The sequence below is a fragment of the Macrobrachium rosenbergii genome, chromosome 40 (genome assembly GCF_040412425.1).
Source record: "Macrobrachium rosenbergii isolate ZJJX-2024 chromosome 40, ASM4041242v1, whole genome shotgun sequence".
NCBI lineage: Eukaryota > Metazoa > Arthropoda > Malacostraca > Decapoda > Palaemonidae > Macrobrachium > Macrobrachium rosenbergii.
Window position 1 is genome coordinate 1,648,632 of NC_089780.1, and position 22,696 is coordinate 1,671,327.

The 22,696-nt window shown below is 40.7% G+C and overlaps 2 protein-coding genes across 5 annotated transcripts in view; one reads left to right on the forward strand and one right to left on the reverse strand.

The window, feature by feature from the left end:
* LOC136826032 (schlafen-like protein 2) overlaps positions 1-19,011 on the reverse strand; it is a 33,069-nt gene extending 14,058 nt beyond the window's left edge. The window contains exons 1-4 of one of the 2 annotated variants that reach the window (XM_067082898.1): positions 18,871-19,011; positions 10,679-10,869; positions 2,640-2,732; positions 2,121-2,261 (exon numbers count right to left, since the gene is read on the reverse strand). In XM_067082898.1, coding sequence (XP_066938999.1) covers positions 2,121-2,261; positions 2,640-2,732; positions 10,679-10,869; positions 18,871-18,873 — 428 coding nt within the window. In that variant the 5' untranslated portion in view covers positions 18,874-19,011. Of the gene's footprint in view, positions 1-2,120; positions 2,262-2,639; positions 2,733-10,678; positions 10,870-18,089; positions 18,174-18,870 lie in introns of those variants that run through there. The other variant, XM_067082899.1, reaches the window with a different exon arrangement.
* Positions 19,012-20,502: 1,491 nt separating this feature from the next.
* LOC136826033 (uncharacterized) overlaps positions 20,503-22,696 on the forward strand; it is a 106,477-nt gene continuing 104,283 nt past the window's right edge. The window contains exon 1 of one of the 3 annotated variants that reach the window (XM_067082901.1): positions 20,503-20,719. In XM_067082901.1, the coding sequence (XP_066939002.1) occupies positions 20,715-20,719 (5 nt within the window). In that variant the 5' untranslated portion in view covers positions 20,503-20,714. Of the gene's footprint in view, positions 21,338-22,696 lie in introns of all 3 variants that reach the window. The other 2 variants (XM_067082902.1, XM_067082903.1) reach the window with 2 other exon arrangements.

A 22,696-nucleotide genomic window follows, 5' to 3' on the forward strand; every position in this document is an offset into this window, starting at 1 on the left:
ATGATCAGGTCACTGATATCCCTCAAGCCATTTAAACCTTTATCAGCACAAACACTAACTACGGAGACCTAGAGCAGGTCAGAAAGGGGGTACAATATAACACTACTTTCACTATACAGAGCATAATACTTCACTGAACCTGATGAATAAGAGGGGGAAATAAATTAGGCACAGAGACAATGTGGGCTAATCTTTTCCAATGGGTAGTCTGTAACCACATGTCATGACCTGAACTGCCAAAAATCCATCAGCCCCTACAACTACTAAAACAAGAAACAAAACAATCATCCCAGTGGACTAGAGGCAGTAAGGGCAACAAGAGCAATTATCTTATTGAAAAGAGCTCTTCCCTCATCTTAAGGAAAAGGATGGTGAAACAGATGATGTAATTACCTTTCCATGGCTGAAGGTCACCAACTTGCCATTGCCACTCTAAACCTGAAAATAAAAACACCAAACAAACGAGTTGACACGAGTGTCTACATTTAATACAGTGAGGCTTCTTGAAGATGAACATCAGGAGGCTATTAAAATTGAACGTCACAATAGATTTGCAGTTGTAGAAACCTATCTGAAGAGGAGTAGACAATCACATTCCTAAAGTGGAACCAGTCCAAACCAACCTACTGGAATAGAAGTGCTTAGAGACGGGGTTACAAGACGAAAGCCTCAGATTTCAGACAAGATCCGGGATACAACAAAGCATACATATTCATGGAATGGCAGTTGTGTTAAGATAGTCCAACAAATTATTAATGAAATCCCCATGGGTGAAAACAAGAAGAAAATCTTTGTCAACAGTAGAGATGGCACCAAAGCTGTTATGTATAAGTCTCAGATGTAAGCAGGAAATCTTGTGTTATTTGTAAATAGGAAACCTTGTGTTATTAACACATTCAGTTCTAAGTACTGTATTACAAAGATTAGCCATATGCAGTATTGCAAATCTCGTTCTCATATTTAGTATTTAATCCCATTTGAACTACCTCGCAAGCCGTGATTCTTATTGTTCTACCTCATGTAATAGGATATGATTCCTTATTTTATAGTAGGCTCAGATTTTTGTGTATTTTTTTTATTACACGATTAAATTTTTCATACATTCATATCTTTGCCTCGTAATGTTGGCTTGCTAATAAACAAGCATAGGAACGACAAGCTCTTATTAACAACTTCCATCCAGGATATTTCAGTGACGAGAATGAAATCACTAACAACACATCCTTTTACCATTTCAGGTAAATATTACCAATAGTACCACTCTGTATATATTCTGTACAGTATAAACATACAATGACCACAAAGAACTTAAAAAGATCATCAGAAGAAGGAGAGAGACAATGATATTTTGCTTCATATACCAGAAGCTGACAAAGACCTGACTGTGCTTATGAATGAATTCACAATGTTTCAAATTAAAATAGTAAGGAAATGCGGGTTATGCAAAGCACAAGGTTAGGATGGAAGCCCTGCCAAGGTGATTTTAGCTGAAACTGAAATAACACTTCATACAATAACTTGCCTTTTTATAGAAAATGGAATGAGGAAACAAAGACTGATGATTTGGACTGGGAGTCATAGCAAAGGTAACTGACTGAATGAGGTAACAATAGAGACACTGCACTTTTGGTGGCTGTAAAAACAAGATTCAGGATTCTTACTCTCAACAGAACTGGAGAGAATTTCTGAAGAGCGATCAGGTTGCACTGAGGAGCTTTTAACTTGACAGGCACTAAAAATGGATCTATTCCATTAACATGTCAGAAAGAAGTATAAACAAGTCTAGCGTATTAAAAGGAATTCTTAATAATAACTTAAATATCAGCCTAGGAATGTATATGCTTGACCCATTTATTTCAAAAGGAATCTAGAAAATGTACATATTTTAAAATGTAGTTCAGCTTGGTACAAGAGATGGCATACTCCTTTTTTTCTGCTTATGCAGGTTTATAGGTAATGTCCTTTCATCCAAGCATACAATGAACCTGGTCAAGACACAATCCTTCCTTTTCATTTTTCCTTCTTGTATTTTGCATTTATGTATGATGTATGTATACAAACACACACCTGATTAACAAAAAGTGAAGAAACTGAAAGAAAAAGCAAGAAAATAAACTCACTCATCCTTAGTATCCTGGAAAGTCTGCTTCTTAGCAGAAGAAACCAACACGAAGTCGACACAAATCCTGGAGTCCAAAACTGGGGGTGAAAACTTCTCAAGGGTCCAGTTGAGGGAGGCCAGAACATGGTCCTTTTGGTACCTGAAAAAGTGATATCAGTGAGGAGGAATAAGCAGAAAATTATCTTTTTCCCCTCCATTTCATTCATTCTTCTCAAAGCACTATGATAAGGGATTTGTCACTAGGAAACCAGGACTTTCTTCTCGGTCTCAAACAGAACGATACTAGTAATTTTATGTTTCTGCAGCATGAAATAATAATTCTACGTTTCTGCACCATGAAATATAATCAATTTACTATCATAACAAGAAAAATATTGTAATGGCAGTCAACCTCTCTCTCTCTCTAAAATCTTAAAATTTACAGGTCAAAACATTATAAATCAATTATATCTAACATTCAAAGAAATCTGCGATAAAATGTTTTGGTGTCTCTTTCCCTCTCTGTTGCTCTCCTCACCTAGTTAGAGATATTCCTTTGACCTGGCCACTGTCTGTTACACCCAAGTACACGGTTCCTCCTTGACCCGAGTTGAGCATGGCACAAAGTGAACTGTTAGGAAGAAATACAAGAAATGAACAAATGAACAAAAATCACACATTTTTAAAGTAACTCGTATTTTTCCTAACTATACAAACCTGAGGCCCTTTACATTAGGAATCGCTTTCAGCCAAGCTGGAAATGGCCGTTAAAACTCTTGAACAAGGTGGTTAGGCAGTAACTACCGTCCAGTAGGCGGCAGTCTGGCCTACCTGGATGTAAACATTCCAATTTACCTTTCGGCCCAGCTTTCAGGTTGATAGGTGGCATGAGGCGGCATAAAACAGGTTTTGACGTAGGAAAAACCTATTTTTGGTAGTCGCTGTTGAGTCCTCAAAGGAGTTACCCCTCATGGTGTGCCAGTGCTCCCATGGTGACTAGGCTAGTATCAAAGAAATATTTTTCTAGCCTGGTCTAGTAGCCGGGTATTGTGTCGTAATGAAAACACTATGACACGTGATAGAGTATAATGGACTCAAAGATAAGAGGGCATTTTCCCTTATCTTCAGCGAAGTTGAACCCAGTTTTTCCTACGTCAAAACTGCAAGAAGTGACTGTTGCGCATGAGCATCTGCCATCTTGTTTTACGACCGGGCAGGCAAAAAGACCATCTCCATTACCCTCTTCTAGCGCAAGTGATATGCATCACCCGTCAGTGCTCCTTACTGTTTTCAAGCGTGTAAAGCAGCAAGTATTATGGAAACATCCAAACACGAAAGTTAAGTGCTTATTTTTAAACTGGAGTTTTAAAAATTGTTAGTTTTAACTGTGGAACAAATGCCTTTTGTGTATAGATTCCCGAAAACTGAACTTTGTTTTCGCAGCACATGGTCGGTGTCTTCAGAGCACAAGACCGGTGCCCTCTCATGATAACTGTTAGTTGCGAAAGTTTTCAAAATTTGATGTTTTGATCATTCAGTTTATAATGTGTAACCAAAGAAATGTTCCACAATTTAGTATTAATTTAGATAATCCTTTCAGATAACGGTGTCCACAATAGCCTAGGTGGTAGCCTACAGAGACGGTAGCCTAACAAATTCAGTCAGAATAATGTTAATGTAGTAGATGTTGTCCATAGCCTATATCCTAGGATTACATATCCTAAAGGTGATTTAAATATTCTGGGGTAGAGATTAACCCAATTTAAGGTAAGTAAGAACCTTTTAAAAACATATTCTTTTACGGAACTAGGCAGCAGCCCAGTTTACACCAAGGATCCTAGATTTCGGTAAACAGGAAACTAAACATTTCCCCTTCGGTATAACCGCGGAACTTGCGTATGATCCATATAATCTAGGACTAGGCAGTAGCTATATTAGTTTAAGTTAAACTTACAAAAACACCCCATTATTGGACAAATGTAATGTAAAGGACCTCAGGTTTGTATAGTTACGAAAAATACAATTTACTTTAAAAAATTTTGATTTCTTCCTACATGATATACAAACCATCGGTCCTTTACATTAGGAAGACTCACTTGTTGGAGGGAGGGAGGAACCTGAGTGAGTTTATGAACTGACTGGAGTTCGCCACAACTGGGCTACTCCTGGTTGAAAGAGCAAGGAGTGCCATGCCTCTGACATACTGATTGGAGAACAGGAACTGCAAGAACAATTGTCATACTTCTGGATCTTTTTGAATGAGTGAGGAATCGTAACTCGTATGAAAATAGGCTAGGAAGAATCTAAAACTTCAGAGGCAGTACGGCAAAAACCAGAAAAGGGTTTGTCTTATTGTCAGGGTCTCCTTCCTCCCCTTGCTAGAGGAAGGAATGGGATTGCTTCTATGATTCTAGTAAAGAAAAATAGAATAGAAGCTTGATGTGTAAGCATCAGACACCAGTTCCAGCAAGTGTTGGTTTGAGTCCCATTCTCTGCCCGAAGCAAGAGAAGCTGGGGGACGAGGAAAGAGGAGGAGAGGCCAGTCACTCTTGCACTCCCTCTCACTTCCAGAACCGTACACCTTAAGTGAGATGCTACCTATCCTCTTTATAGGGGCCGGGTAAGAAAACACAATTTGTTGAGCAGCCACCATAGTGTCATATTTACTTCACCATATGTCATACTTCTTACTTGTTTATACTACCCATGGCTTGATATGTCAATTGTCCTGGCTTACATTCGGAGGCTACCATTCATTTTAGGACAATTAACTCAGACTAGCCTATACATAACACTCAATCCTGGGCATAGGCCAAACAAGTGTAACACACCGGCCTAGGTCAATAAATCCCGGATTACTCTTAGCTTGGACTGGTACTTGACGTCGTAGACGGACGAATCTTCATTTTGTAGTTAGGGTTGAGGGAAACGCTGACTTCCGCGGGTTGTTTAATGCTTCTCAGTAGGTTACATGGTGTAAACAACTTATTCCTAATGTTCCTTCCATAATTGTTAGAACTTCTTTTTACATAGGTACTTATACTGGTTCTTGTACAGATACCTTACTGGTCCATGTAAGAATGCCCTAGACTGGTTCCCTGTAATACAAAAAGTTCATTTAGGACAGCCATCTTGTGCCAAACAGCATGCAGTCCTTAGCCTAGGCTATGCTGTGCTCATGCCTAACTTAACTGTTACATTACACAGTTAGCCTGGCTTTTCATGCATAAGAGGTGGAATTGAAGTCAAGAATTGATATATATTCATAAAATTATGGAAGAATATCACACATCTTAGCTACGGTTGGTGGCACTGCAACCACATGCAAGCTCATCATGTTGCAACTTACGTAACATTACCATAACAACTCTCGGTAATTTGCTGTTACATTAAGGCAAAGATACACAAGAACACTATTAAGTGTTATGGCAACATGTACAACATAAACTAAGATATGTGCATACCTTTTACAAGGGAGAAATATGGCATTTCAAATGAAAATGAGGGGAACTACATCCCTTTCCCCTCTGAAGTTGCCAAACACATCTTGAATAGTGCAGTTGAGCTTACGCAACTACGCACTTGGTTGAACTTACGCACTTACGTACGCACACTCGATCATAGACAATCTCAATTTCGAGTGGTTAAGTCAACTTATTGATAAGATGAAAACCAATTCGTTTTTCCAGTCCACCAATTATGAAGGGTATTGTCATTAATTCAAAAGAAGGATTTCCATCATTACAATAGGTCCAAGGAAAGGGAGTTCCAAGGACTCGTGGGCAAAAACCTGAAGGTAGAAAGATATAACTATGGTCTGATGAGACCACATCTCTGCTTTCACACTGACAGAAACTTCCAAAATGCAAGGGATGGACCAAGCCACTGACTTCATGAGCTCTCGGGCAGAGTGTACAGGTGCCGTCAATGTCAGCTGCAAAGTACGCTCTTCTGATCGTCTCATGAAGCCAGAAAGAAAGAATTGTCCTTGGACACTTCTTTCTTGGGCGAGTTAGCACTAGCACAAAGCCGTCGACATTCATTAGAGATGTCGAGACTTCTTCGGAAAGTACTGCAGCACTCAAACAGGACAAAGCAGTGACTGATCTGGATTATCAACTGCAAGGTTCAAGGGAGAGGGGATCATGAAGAACTCGAACCTGGCAACAGTTGCCGACAAGTTTGGAGTTCACTATGACATCCAAGACGTAGTTGAGGCTACTGATCCACATCCCTTGAATGCTCACAGCAAAGAAGGTCCATGAAGATCATCTATCCTCTTCTCCAATGCCGGAGCGAGACGAGAGATGGTCTGTCTGATGACTCTTGCAAGGGTGCGTGCAGAGCACGAGACAGGAACCCTAAATGAGTCACATGCCACCCAAGGGCCTGAGGTCCCTGGAAAAACAAGACCAATTGAAGTTTCTCATCAGTAGTTAAATCTCGACTGAGGAGAAAAGGGCTACTTGCAGGTGAAAGACTAGGCCGAATGTGGACGTAAGTCTTCACAACTGAACTGGAGAGAAGCAACTCTTGGCGAAGAAGATGAGGAAGTCCGCGACCTGCTGAAGGGTGGATCTGACCAGAAAAAAAAGTCCCGTCAACAACACCAACTAATGAAGACGGCTCCAATTCCTTGGTACTGCTGCAGAGGATTGATAGAGATATCCAGCTATCTCTGTTGCCACTCAGCAAGAAGCCTATGCTTGCAAGGGAAGCCGGATAGTCTCTAGTCGTAAAGGCACTTCCTGAGGAATCGCTTCATGTGGTTGCTGACACAGAAGGCTGGGTCTGGGAGGAACTCTTCTTGGTGCCTTAGAAGCAGAGCTAGCAGGTCGGGCAAAAGGCGAAGACTTCCAGCATTCATCTAAATTCGAGGTGAATGACACTTGCTGAACACCTTGCAAATTAGACAAATATAAAGGGAAGATGAAGACATTGAGCTGTCCCACCATGTCGGCATGCATCACCATAGCGGTCCGTGGGTCTGGTACAATGAAGCAGAAGACCTGCAGACTTCTGCTGAGCTGTGAGGCGAACAGAAGGATGATAGGGAGGCCTCAAGTCAAGCAACCTCTCTGTGAAAAATTGAGTGAAGGAAGCTTTCTGTCCCCGTCTCAATGCCAGAAGCTGTGCTTACCTGCCAATATATCCCACTGCCTGGAATATATCTGGTTGATGGTCTACTGAGTGCACCACAGTTCACTCGAGCACCTGCAAAGTCAAACGAAGCAACAGGAGGGAAACGAGCAGAACTCCGATATGAAACAAAAATCATCAGAGTCCTCTTTATCCAACTCGCATCCCCCGGCAGCAACCAAAAGGGTTTGAGAGAAGAGGAGAGGAGAAATACACTCCTACCTGTCCTGCTAGAAGAACCAGCAGGAGAGGCTGACCGCAAGCAATCGTCGACCAGAGGCGATGACGGCAGCATGGAGGAAGGAGAGCGCTAATGTTACGGCAAAGCACTAACCTGAAGAGAGCAAAAGTTCACAAGCTGAGTCTCTTGCGGAAGGAGAACCTCGACAGCATTTGGTTCGCCGAACCGAGCAAGCCAAGCGGATCACGTAAATGAGATCAGGGGCTGGGAGAGTGGGCCAAGCCAATCCGAACCAAGTACGTAAACATGATCAGTGGCTGGGGAAGCAAGCAGGGCCGAGTCAAGCTGAGCCGGAAAAACTTGGCCGTGAACTAGCACTGTCCTCAAGACAAGCTTTAATCTCCTCCGAGGCCGAAGCCCCTTGAGAAGAAGGTTTAAAGGGAATTCTTGTCTGCTAACCCAAGTGCTCGAACACAAGGGTCCGAGACACGAGTTTCAGAACTGACTGAGCAATCGAAACAAAGCAGGCAGGAAGTGTCGGATGTTTCGACACCTCTCTTCCTGTGCCTAAACCAGACCGGAGAGCAAACTCCCTAAGTATTGGTTTGGGGAGTGCTCGAGATTCTGCAGAATCCCGGACACTCGATGACTTGCTAGTCGAGCACTCACGATCCCAAAGAATCCAAGCGCTCGAGATTCCAAGGAGTCCAAGCGCTTGGTGAGACTCCCAAATCTCGTATGAACACTCATCGGGAGTAAGCTCCTCCTGGCTTCCGAAGGAAAAAGAGGAGGGACAGGCATAGAACCAACCTTAGACGCAGACTTCTAAGAACTGGAATCAAGAGCGTGGCCTTGAAAGTTCACGCACTCAAGGCCCCCAAGACTTGAGACCCCACTACGGAATGAGAATTGGTTCTCGACCCCAAGGGCTGGGAAGAGCCTAACAAGAGAATGCACTGCCTCTCCGAAGAGAGGTAGTCCCTCAGAAGTCCCGCAGGACCTCTGAAGGGAACCTCCTCCTTGCCTCTCCAGGCGCTCGAACCCTCGTGACCGAGACACCAGGCTGGGAACTTGACTGAGCACTGTTTTGGAACTGATTGTGCACTCAAAACTCAGTACTGGCAGGAAGAACTGAGACACTGGCATGTCTTGGTTCTTCCTCTCACCGTGCCTGAACCAGGACGGTGAGAGGTCTCTCCGACACCAGTTTGGGATGCACAAGACTCTGAAGATTCTTGAGCACTTAGTGTGACTCAACAAAGCCGAGCACCCGACAAAGCACCAGTCTAGAAGCAGAACCCCTAGAATATTGTGTTGGGATCAAATGAAAGAACCTCAGGCTCAAGTGAATAATTTGAGATTCTTTTTAGCAATTTCAAAATTTTGTTGCCATGATCCAATGAATGTTTATGTGAAAACACATTACTGTATTAGTAAATATTTATGAAATGGTTTAACTATATTGCATCCAATACATCTGTAATATTATAAGTTAAACCAATACATTTCCCTATCAGCTAATAACTAATGCCTCTCTATGAACATTTCAACTGATGTACTGTAATGTCAAAAAATAGCTTGTTGTAGTCAAGGTAGCATTAAACAACTTCCACAGTTTTCTCCCGAAGACATGTCTCCCGAAGACATGTGCTTAGGAAATTTTAGTGGTTACGGTGATGGTGTCACTAGCCTTCGCTGCAGCTGAGTGGAGTTCGTTAGTGAAATTTGTAAGTCAATTAATAAAGATTCTCTACCTTCTACTCCAAAAGTTCAGGCCAAAGTCAAAATTAAATATAATATCTATGACATTTTCAGCCATAATTTCATCTTTTGCCAAATTCCTACAAATGGTCAATGCAAGACATGTTGACAGACACAAAATAATTTCCTTTCATGCCCATCTATATATATGAAAATTTATCTTTACACCAAATTTCACTGAAATTCTTCAATTATGTACAAGGAGTAACTGTAACATAGTGAGCACGACAGACACCCTACCAGACAGACAGGAAAGATACACGATCTCTCTTCATGTATACCAATGCAAGTCATTCTACCTTTGGACCAACTACGACACACGTAGTTGAAAAATGGCAAAACAGTACAGTATTTAATTTGCCTGCAGACTTACTGACCAATCGTGCAAGATTACAATCTTACCCACACGCAACCAACTTTACTGCCCCAGTGGGAATTTGGGGTGTAAGTAGGTGTCCTTGCGGAGACATCATTAGCCATTGCCTTGGAGGGAATGCTTTGTCACTTCTCATCCAGTACATATGTTTGTTCAGTCTTTGGGGCATTGTGCACAACTGCCATGACCTCTCCCTTGCCTCTGCTGCTCAACAGCAACCTTCAAACCCAGACATCTTGCCAGTCTTTACAAGATGCAGGAACCATAAGCAAGCTGAATTTGTCACTTTTCTGTATAATTCTTTAAACAAAAATTTCTATGCTAAACCAAAGCCTTTTCATTTATAACTACTAAAGTAACATTTCACTGAACACTAAGATATTTATCAAGTTTGTGGATCACTATATGTACCAGCATTTCATGTTTCTATGCACACAGTTGACATTCATTAATCTTGTGCTATTCAGCACCTTACATGGATACATTCATTACTTATAAAGTACTGTATTTAATATTCACTCATTTAAATACACAGCTTCTGGTTTCAGTAACCTTTGTTTATTAACTATTAACAGACTAAAGGCATTCAACAACTTATATAATGCATTTCTCAAATTAAAAGAAAAATATACAGTACACCATCAGTGCAGTAAAACCCCCGTATTCGCACGGGATGCGTACCGCAACCCCTCCCCCCCGCAAATAGCAAAAATCCACAAATACTTCAAACCCCTCTAAAAACACTTAGAACTGCCTATTCTGATAGTTTAAACACAAAAAAAAAAAAAACTTCCAAAATGCTTACACCTGAGTATTTTAGTAGTTTTATCACAAAAAGTGCATTTAGTCATGAAAATGATATGAAAATACAGTAATCAGTGAATTTTTCTCAGTGAAAAATACCACGAATGGGCGAATTTTTTGCGAATAATGTGTACATACATTCCACAGAGAAATCTGCGAATAAAGAGACCGCAAATATGGGGGGTTTACTGTAGTTGCTACTGCCTCATCCTGCTAAACTGCATCAAAAAATGTGGATCTTACCATCCTAAACAACAACAGCAAACCAGTGTCAACACACAGAGTATTTCACTATTAACAATATACAGGCACTTACATAGAGACACAATTTTTGGTTCTTTCCATCCCAGGTCCACCGTTAAGACACAAATTATGTAAGTCGTAAATGGAGAGGCTTCGGTGCCCCTTAAATTCGTGTCCTATATCCTCTTCCATCGCAACATGCTGCCCTAAGATGTAATGACGGGGAGTGGATTCTGTGCCTCCTGGGAGTGCCTCATGGCACGACTGAAAAATGAAAAGCTGGGTTACATTTCCAGTCAATGTACAGTACTGTAGTTGTTATTATTAATACAGTATTTAGAATATGATTCAACATTTGAAATAGTATAACTTGTGTATTTTTACTCTACTCTTCTTTTATTTAAGAAAATATATATGCTATCGTCATTTACCTCAAGTCTCGTTGATAACTGATGTTGTGACACCTGAGAAGTCTCAATGTTAGCAAATATAAAAAATCTTTTAAGTAATTTGTTTTTTTCCTAATTACACAACCCAGAGCCTTTTATTCATGTGTATTCCTCAGTACCAGCTGGTAATCTGGAATCAGTTGTTGAAACTAGGTGAAACTAGTTAACAAGAGAGTTAAGTGCTAGTTAATGGGGATGAGTAAAGGAATAACCCCACTCGCCTGCCACCACCAAGCACTTTTTCCATGGCATCACGAACAAAGTGCAGGGGTTGAGGTGGAAAATATGACAAAAACTTTCAGTTTGTATACCTAAGATAAATACAAATGACCTATTTGTTTCCACAGCAATACAAACCCTCACCTTTCATTTAGAAGATTTACTCCTTAGGTGGAAGGTCGCTTCTCTTAACTGACTGGTAAGTTTAAACCCACCCACAAATATCACATTCCTGGTCACAAAAATGAGCAAACAATGACTCCAGTAACCTATTCAGTCTAACATAGAAATGGCATAGCAAGAGGGTCCTGACCCTGAGCAAGAAACATCTAAAACCTTGACATGAGTCAGAACATAGCTCAATCTAACCATTACAAGTAGTAAGCTAGATTATAGCTCTACTACTGCCTACTCCTCCCTTCCCCTTGCCCCCAGTTAAAGGTAGAGATGAGATAGTTGCATCTTAACAGCCAAAGCTCTAAGACTGGATGCTCAACTGTGCAGCCTGCCTGTATCTGGGCCCAGTTGAGCATATACTTGGACTGAACTGCTGCCCTGCAGAGGGAGGAAAAAGGGAGAAGGAAGAGAACCAGTCACTCTGCCATCCACCTCCCAAGATTTATTCTCACCAAGTACTCAGGCAAAACACATTTCTGTCTGAAAGGAGCTTGGGTTACTACACAACCTATTGGGCAGCCACCACAGGTCCCAAGGAGAATGAATCCAGGGTCTTGCGGGTGATGTTCCTCAGGCAGAATAAAGTAAAGACAGTCGGAAATTTCCAGACCCATGACCTCATGACCTGGAAAACTAAAAAATTCTTCAAAAATGCCACAGATGGTCCCATGCCCCTGACTTCATGAGCTCTTGCCCAAAGTATATGGCTGTTACCCTCCCTTGAGGAGTCATGAGCTCATTTGATCATTTCACATTGCCAGAACGAGATGGTGTTCCTAGAAACCTCCTTAAGCTTGCCAGTACTAACAAAAATCACCGACACTCTGGCCTCAGAGGTCTGGTTCTTTTAAGATAGTGTTTTATGGCTCAGAACAGGTGCTTCTCTTGACAAAGGTAAATGAGAAAGTCTGCGATCCGCTGAACAAAAGTTCTGACCTAAGAGAGACCCTATTAATGAAACAAATCACAGAAGATGGCCCACTTTCCTTAATACAGTAAGTTTGACAAGGATCACTGAGGTATCCTGACATCTTCTGCGCAGTTCTGCAAGAAAAGCTTCTCTCTCGCAAGATCTGCCTGATAGCCATCAAGCTTGAAGCTGGAGGGACCGTACTACCTGATGATACTTCTGCACATTCAGCTGATGAAGAAGAGCAGGCCACTAGAAACCTCTCTCAGCGCCTCAACCAAGAAGGTCAGTAGATCAGGTAACTACTCAACAAAGGACCAACAAGGTGCAACCAGGGTCATTCTGAGCCCTGGTGTGAATAAAATTCATTTCATCTTCGGGCGATAAAAATGAGTGATGGAAAGTTACAATGCTCCAGATTGTTGCTGGGGCTGCTGGAGCAGTTTTCGCTCACTCTCCAGGGATCTGGTACAAGAAAGCAGGACACCTAAGCTCCCTGTTTATCTGTGATTGACAGAACTTGTGGGTAATATCCCAGAAACTTGACCTTATTACCTGAAAAACTGAAAAGTTCCTCCAAAGGGCAAGAAACAATCCCAAATCCCAACTCTGTGCACTCTAACATGGATTAAATGGCTAACATCCTCACTAGAGGAAATATAAGCCAGTCTGATTACTTCAGGAAACCAGAAAGAAGGGTACTGTTGGATACCTCCTAATGCTTGCTAAAACTAACAAAAAGCCTCCAGCACTCAGGTCTAAGAGGATGGGTTCTTTTAAAAAAAGTACTCAAAGGCTTGCACTTGGCCTGGGACAAAAGCATCTCTTCCAAAGTCTTAGGTGGGAAGAATAAAAAAAAAAAATCTTGAAGTGTTCTAAGTCATCACCACAAACTCAGGAATGTACAAGAATGAGACAACTCCACCCATTAGAGAGCCAGACTCAATGGGATAACCCATGCAATTCCCCAGTATACTTCACTGAGGCTAAATCTAACAAGAAGACAGTCTTGAGTGTGAGATCTTGGTCCAAAGCTACCCCCAAAAGGACTCGTGGAGCACCTGGTTGGGCAGCAGAGAACAAGAGACACAACCCACAATTGTGGCTGAAAAACAAGACTACCCACAGCTCTTCATGAGCACAGATAGCTTACTGATGAGAATAGACCTATGCCATTCAGTCTATTGCCCTGGCTCAAGGCAGGGCAATAGCCTTTCACTGGAGACTGAGCAGCTTGTCCTAGCAAAGGTAAATGAAGAAATCTGCAATCCCGTGAACATATGTTCTGACTGGATAGAGATCCCTTCTACAACACCAATGTATAGAAGATGGCCAACTCTCCTTTGAATGAGTTTGACGAGGAACAGCTTGCCACTACTAATAAAAACCTGCCAGCACTCTTGCCTTAGAAAACATGCTTTTGTCACGTAGTACTTAATGGTTCACATCAGGCGTAAATACACACTGTCTGGGTCACCCCCTATATGTTACTCTCTTGAAAGCACAATGACGAGCCAAAAATAAGACTACATGCAGTCCCCGGTTATCGGAGGGGGTTCTGTTCCGGCAGCATGACGATAAGCGAAAATCGCTGATAACCAAAAATCAGCGATTTTCGGTGCTTATCGGTGCCGATAACAGGAGATCAGCACCTCTGTTTGGTATGTATCAGCACCGATAAGTGGAAATTGGCAATTTTCGGTGCCGAAAATTGCTGATTTTCGTCGCTACACAAGCACTGTAAAACCAGATCGCTGATAACCAAGCCCGCCAATAACCAGGGACTGCTTGTATTCTGAAGGGTAAGACCACTCTCTATCAAAACTTGTATTAAGAACACAGATGAGACCATACCCCGTCTCCTGAGAAGTTGGGAGTGTTGGTGTGTGATGAAAGTCAGCTGCTTTCCAACACAAGCAATTCCAGAACTTTGCCATCCCATTCTGAGATAAGACATCTGGTATGGCAAAGTTTGCCAGTTCATTAAAACAAAGGTCGAGCAATGAGGCAGCCTGGAAAGAAGCCATGATGATAGATTCAATGGCTTCTGGCTCCAAAGCCAAGAGTCGGAGTCTCCCCAGGGATTAGGTTATTCATGAGTCTGCAGACTGACATGTTCAACTGCAGGGGAGTAGTCCTGATGTCATCAGGGATGTGAACTCCCTCTGGCACATCAACAGCAGAAGAAGGAGCTTGCTCAATCTGCTGGATATTTGGGAACTGTCTGACTCTAAGATCAGACCACTGACCTGGTCCAAAACACCCTGAGCATGTTAGGACCATAGCAACCTAACCAATGGTCTCATTTCAGGAGCTTTCCCAAGGAAGAATTCTATCCATAAGATCAGGGCCAAAAGACACATGAAACCTTGAGGCTGGTGATGAACCATGAGCTGAACTAGGAACAGCATGGTTGCAATCATAATTCGAGGACCAAGCATACACTGAGTGAATGAACAGTTCTAGCTCAAGCGTGTGTTTCTGGTGAAACCGGTTGGAAGAGCCAGGAGTAGTCCTCACATCAAAGATGGAGTGGGCTATGATGGGATACAAAGCACTCTCAGTCTTGTCTATGCCAGCCCAGCCAGCAATTGATAAGTCACCCAGTGCTGTCCAAGAGTTGCTGGTCCTCCTGGACTGATAAGAGTACTCACTAAAAGTCCTACAGGACTTCTTGTGAGAGGCTTTCTTAAATTTCCCCTTCTTCCTCCTGCAGCAAGAGAATGAAGAAGACAAAGAGAGGACAAAGGTAGAACTTGGCTCCTAGGAGGAAGAGAACCTTCCTTCTTAGTCAAAGCTAAGTGGTCCAGAAATGCTGTGAGAGAGGGACTTCCTGGGAGGTTTAATGAAGGACACATCTTCAACAGGTAATCGACCAATGAAAACTGCCCATCCGGAACATCACATTTAAATAAGAGTTGTCAGAGGGAGACTGGTGCGTATATGGGTTTAGACCGCACCAGCGGAGAGCTAGGCTGGGTACCCAATTCATCGTCAAAAGAGGGCATGTGGTATGCAGCCCTTCAAATATACTGTATTGCTTTTGCATTTAATGGTATGCACCTCCCTTCCAATATATTGTTTTTGCATTTAACACAAATGTGTTGAAATGACAAATTTTAAAAGTAATTTGTATTTTTCCCAACTATATAAACCTGAAGTTTTACAAAAGAAATATGCTTCAGCGCAGCTAGACACGGACCTTTTTTTTTAAAAAGGTGGTTAGGTAGTTAACTACCAGGCACTGGGTAGGGGTCCTGCCCACCCGGCCGATAAGCATTCACTTTGCCTTTTGGCCCAGGTGTCAGACTGAGGGGTGGCATGAGGTGGGCATATAAGTTCTGTTAAGGCCTCAGGTTTGTATAGTTAGAAAGAAGAACCTACAAGGAGAGAGAAGGAAGGAGTGGAGGCCACGAAGGGCACCATGAAGTGAAACTTACCGACGAGGCCAGCAACCTTCCCCCCCAACCCCCCCGCCCCTACAACAACTCTCCATAGCACAGGCGGCAAAAACAACACTCAGCACAAGTAGAAAGGAAGTAGTCATGCCCTTGTGCACAGAGGGCCAGAGCCCAAGAAGGGGAGCGAACCTGTTACGTCCCGATCAATGAAGGGGAGCGAAGATATTACGTCCCAATCTAATATATCCGGACGTACAGGGGAACGCCTCAATATCTAAATAAAGGGCTACTGGAAGAGAAGCATTACCACTTGGTTACGCCCCTCTAAATACGCCCTTGGCTGTCAAACCCAAGACACAGACACAGGAACGACGGTCAATGCAAGGCTATCACAAATCGTGGGTTTGTATATTAATAAATATCAAACACACATAATATATACACAAAAATACAGAAAAATTCCACCAGGAAAATAAAGAGCTTAACAACAGTATGGCAAAGAGATCTGAAAACACGTCAGCAACGCATGACGGCTGAAGCAAACTGGAATGTTTACATCCGGGCAGGCAGGTATTCCCACCTACCTAACGGTACTTACTGCCTAACCCATGGTCTAAGAAAGAGAAGGTCTGTTCACGAGCAGGTAGGAGGAGCTACACCTACATCATGCAGCGAGGTGGGTAGAGAAAGACTCGAAAGGGAATGTTTATAAGCCAAAAGATTTTAATTTTAATAACGGGATTTACCCAATATTTTTTTTTAAATGTGACTGAGCAAAATGTAATAGTTTAATTGTTTTTAAAGGTAATGGGAGGGCAATAAAAGATTTATTTCATTAATAGAATATTGAACTTTGCAATATCATCAAGAATATAATGGAGAAACAACTCCCAGCTGGTAGAGACGTAATTTCCTGTAATATTTACAACTGATATTTAGTACAAAAAAAAAAACAAAAAAGTTATAATTGGTGACTTACGTTCAACTGAAAACAATTTATCATTAGCTGTATTGTTAGGCCTAACCTTATAATTGGTGGTATGCGGTCAAATGCAATTATACTATTTACTGGGCAAAGGACAATGGCAATATTGCTGAGGTGTTATAAAAAGGTTAAGTAGGTCAACCTTTCACTCTCCAAAGGAAACTGGAATTTTAATTCCCTGACCTAAAGTTCATAAGTGGGGGCATCCGGTCAACTGCAGTTAAATTTACTGGGAGAGAAACAAACGAAATATTACCCAAGTACTATGAAAAGATTAACTAGGTGAAAAATTTATTTGCCAAAGGAAATTTTGGTATTTCAAATCCCTGGCCCAAAGTCCATAATTGGTAGCATATGGTCAACTTAAATTATGCTATTTACTGGGCAAAGGAATAACAAACTTTGCAGAGGTATTGCAAAATGATTAATTAGGTCAACAATTTATTCAACAAATGGAATATTGGTATTTTAATTCCCCCACCCAAAGTTCTAGTTTATCAATTATATTTTAAGTTTGAAAACACAAAAATTTCCTAAACCACGTTGATGATGACCTAGTTTTATAGGAAATCAGCTGGAATGTTCAGACTTTTAATTGTATAGAAAATATAAAAATTTTATTTACATTACATCTCTTTCCTTGTACACCCCCCAAAATCGAAAGTGAAAATCATGACATCAAACCATTTGCCACATTTGATTATCAATAGTAATATAACAATTAACTTTACTTGAATAGAATACCACTACACTTACTCTCTCCTTGCATACCACCAAAAATCCAAATAGGGAATTTGTGGTATCTAATCATTTGCAATATTTAGTTATACATGGTAATAGAAAACATAGTTACTATTAAGTAGCAAATATTTATCACATTGTAATATATTAACAATATAATCTGATTCATTAAGAACTATCGACTTCACTTCAAAAGAATACCAAATTCTAAACTTGTCCTCTGATGCTGGCAAAGTCATTGTTGGTATTGCATCAATCTGTAATTGTACAAGATGTCTTGGTATTGAGATTCCAAGTAATTCATATATAAATTGTATATATAGTTCCTTGCATAATCAGTTGATTTAAAATACAAGCTACAAATCCTCGAAGAATCCGCATTAAATTTGTCTTTTCTCTTGCACAAATGAATCCATTTCTTTCGGAGTTTTTTCATTTTTAGGAAATATATGAAAAGTCAGATCAGTGTTTCGATCTGAACTGGAGTTACATCCATAGTGCACAAATATTTGGCATAGTTCTACAACGACGATGACCAAAATACACTTGAATACACAATATCAAATCACAATCGCATTTACACTTCCTCCTTTCTGCTATACCTCCTTGGCCTGGCTGACAGGTTAATAGCCCACCCCCTCGCTCCATGACGTCATGTTCAAAGATGGTCGAATTTTGGGTCAGTTGTGAACAGACCTTCTCTTTCTTAGACCACAGCCTAACCACCTTCTTCAAGAGTTTAACGGTCGTATCAATCTTCGCCGTAAGTAATTCCTAATGTGAAGAACCGATGGTTTGTTTATCATGTCGGAACAAATATCAGTTACGGGGTTAGTTACAGGTTAATTGCATTCGACCGACAAAACGACCTAACCGCGCAACGACTCCTCGCTGCTGGGAGAAAGGGCGCTGGTACATTACATGTGCATATGTTACAGGGGTCTAAGCGATGACAGGCTGGGTAGCCAATCGGGACTACAGTCTACCCCAAAAGCCAAATCAAAGTCCTTCAAAAGAAGGCATCGTGTTTACCCATACAAATGGGGAAAACAAGCACGTTGAAAGAAGAAGCATTCGACCGACAAAAAATAACGCTAAACTTTTCATAAGCAACCAAATACTACAGGAAAAGTAAATTTCCAAGGTAATACCCGACTTAGTTCTACCACATATTCTAAAATAACACAACTCCTTCGCTAAAGAACTGCAATTTTATTTTAATAAATGATTTTGGAACCATGCATACACAAGGATACATCCATATCGACGACCATTGACGTCACGCGATTCCCCAGGCCTCGGCATAACCTACAGTCCTCCACCACATTTCCTGATTCAATGGAACACCCGAATTTTCAAGAAGCACGATCAGCAATAACTTACCATTTTTTTGATAAAGAGTGGTTTAAACCTTCTCCGAAAAGATGTGGAGCCACAGAAGACGGGTCGCCAACGGTCTGGTCATATCTGTCAACTGTTACTGTAAACAAGCTGCATAGAGAATAGAGATAAGGAAATGATAATGATTGTTGTCTTCGGTCGCTTATCTCATTTCATGGCGGCCATATTTAAAACCTTGTTTATTATCTCTCTCTGTCTTCAGTCGCTTATCTCATTTCATGGCGGCTATATTTAAAACTTTGTTTATTATCTCTCTCTTTCTCTCTCTCTCTCTCACACACACACACAATAAAAATGAAAGAAAAATGGCACCGGTGTCCGAAAACGATTGGCACTTGGCAACCGATGAGTTTTTCCAACATTATTTTTTATGTATCATCAAATTGGACATTAAGTTGTTTATTAGATAAAGATTATGAATATCCTGCGCAATCAAAGTAATGTATTTTAGCGCACTGCATAAGAAAAATTAGTAAGTGAACCGCAGGCATAGCATTTTCATTTTCGAGTAATAATTCGTTTCTGTTAACATAGTTTTAAATGGTTAAATAGAGTGCTCAGGAAATTAAGTCACAAGAATTCGTGGCAAGACAAACAATGCTAACAACTGCCAAACAATGGTAATACCTGATAACCTACTTGTTTTAAAATATCCTTCGCTAAAATTTTATCTGCTTTGTAACCTTAGGCTGATATTTTTAATAAATTATCACAGTCTTATTTTAATAATACAAGATTCTATTAAATTTCGTTTCACCGTTTCTTTAGAAAACACAATTTCCTTAGATTCCATACAACAATACCGTGATTACTGTTGAGAATTTCTGTTCTTGTTCATTGCCCGCAGTTCTGGGCTAAGATACCCAAGTCAACAGACTGTGGCTTCAAACCAGCGCAACAAGGTGGGGACTACACAAAATACGAGTCCATTTGCTGATTTTATTAAAAAAATAAACTACAGTGCAAAAAAAATACACCCAAACTGTATCATTCTACGTTAATAAAAAGTGATTCTAAAATAACAAGGTCTTGAGGGTTAGTGGTATAGCCCAAAATGGAGAAGTCTTTATTATCGACGCTCTCTCGTGTCCCGAACAACACTTTTTATTAAACAACTTGTTCCGTCGTTAAACATCCATACGTCCTCCCCCTCTCTGTATTTGTCTTGACTTGTGTTGTTTCTATGTTTACGTTTAGTTTAACGCTTTCACTCCTCTAGGTCGGTAGTTTAATCTATTGCTCTACAACTCTGTTGGCTGAAGAGGACCGTTGTGCAAACTATCGAAAGCTCCCCTGTTTCATCCTTTTTCGTATTTTGGAAAAATACAGTCTAGTTTTTACATTATTGTGGCTTTTTACTCATTATTTCCGATCGCAATATAGTGATGCACCACAGATAAAACTAGTTATTATTTTTTGTGCACTGTCTTTACAGGTCTGAGTGAAATTGTTTCCTTTTGCTATCTGATTTTATCTTTTTTTTGTGCCCATTTATTTTGATGTGATTTTTTTTATTACCAGTTTACTCGCGTCATTTCGATGAACTTTTCTGTTTATTTATGCGAGATGTTTCTTCTTCCACAGTGACGCATCTGTGAACTCACGTCAATGGACACAGTGCTCTGTGGTAGTGAGCATTTAGTAAGAAGTGGTAGCCACGTCGTTGAACTGACCTGAAAGGTGGTTTTAATTGTGTTGACTGGTAACAGATATACAACATTTAGCCACAACGCTGGACCCGATTCCAGCTCTCAATATTTGTGCTCACGCTATAAAAAATTCTAGTTAATGGATGTTAATAAGAAGAATGGAATCCTCTGGCCTCTATGAGGTGAGCTTGGAAAACAAGAAAAATCTTTATCTTGAAAATTAAAGATTATATGGAGGGTTAAATTTAAATACAACCGAGTCGATTAAAGAAAATCGATTGAAAGAAATTACAAAATACTGAGATAAAGAAACATGTAAAAGAGAAATAAATGAAAAATCAACACGGATAACTTGTAGGAAATTCAAATAAATTGTAAGAGAAGAAACCTAGTGCAATGAATCGGAAAAAAAACTATGCTGATTAACAATGCTAGGTTGAATAAGCCGGAGTGTAGATGATAGGGAAAAATTGTAAATGGGCAATTGAAAAGCTAGATGATTACCTGATTTATTGCTTGGCATACAGTAATACTATGAATAAATTTAATTTTTTTAGGAAGAAGATAGAGGATATGTGGTACAATAGAAAAAAATACCCTCCAACAAACGCACCCAAATACAAAATAGAACGAGAGGGAGTGCTGTTCAAGGCGCTCTCATCATCAATTACTACTACTACTATTACTGTTACTTGTGACAAGTGTTATTATATAGTTTATTAAATAATTCCCTTTTCGTATTTTTAACATTATTTGTTACTGGCTACACAGTTAAAAGAACTTGTGAAATAGTTCGTCAGGTAAATTACAGATTATTTGCATTTACGTATAGCTTAATGTAGTCTTAGCAGTTTAAGGTCTGGTTAAATTGTTTTATAATATAACACTAATAAGCCTTTCTACCTTAGCCACTCGTAAACTAGGCTTTTCTCACTCTTATGCTTTACATATACCTGTCTTGTTCTCAGGCTGGATGATCTAGAGGGGGCTTCGCCCTCCCGAAAAGGTCAGGGCACGTCGCCGTAGGGTATGGTAGGTTAACGGAATTAGGTCAGATGTATACACCTAGAATTAGGTCAGGATGTATCCTTGTTGAATTATGACTGATGACCTGCTGTGAAGCAGGCCACGTCCCTCGGGAATTGGCTAGGAAAGTTGTGTTTCAGCTGCAGTAGAACATGTCGAGGTAAAGCGTTACTTTATTTGTGTGACCTGATTCCCGCCAGTCGCCGACCGGGACAGGTTACCGCCTATTTGGGGGTGTCTGCCCCCCCCCAGCCAGATCAGGGCACATTCCTCTAAGTTAGGTTAGGTAGGTAAGATCTGGTTAGGTCAGGACCTGAATTATAGGAAAGGTTATGTCTATTTGTGCATAAGGAGCCTGTCCCGGTCGACGACTGGCAGGAATCAGGCCGCACAACCAAAGCAAAGCTTTACCCATGTCAATCAACTTTTATTCCATACCTTTTTTCACATTGGGACATGGATGAGGAAATGAATTCTGCTCCTGCCTTTCTCAAAACTACCCCTTTATTTCCTTAGCAGTACAGTGGCGTGGTCTTCAGCCATCTCAGTTTGTACGCAACCCTGCCAAAATAAAACGAGTGTACCCATAAGCATGGCTATCACACTTTAATATTTTTACAATCCTCTCTCTCAGATAAAAATACTCAATAAAAGGGAAAAAAGGCAGATGCAATAACTGCCCCTATCATAAGATGAAAATAAACCATCACAAACCCAATCTTATCAGGGGCTTAATAATTTTACTTGATCCCAAAACTATGGGCTCTGTCACATGCTAGATTATCATGTTCAGAAATATGACAATTTCTGTGAGTCACTTTTTCATGGGATACTGTGCAGTTATCTTTTGGAGTCTTGGGAACATTATATTGTGGCTGGGGTAATACCTCTACAGTACAGGGGGTGAGGCATCAGCAGGCCTAAATTATGTATCTGCACCAAATTATTTCTCACTTTCAGAACTTAGAAATTTTACCTTCAATCTGAAGTTCTCCCTTCCCAAAATTTCTAGCAACGACAACATTTCCCACCTCATACCATTGGGTATCTGATATGAACAGTTTCTTGGATAAAGACCCATGTTCCTTTTTGCCTTTAGGGTGTCTTTTTACTTAAAAAAGGGTTGTCTTAGA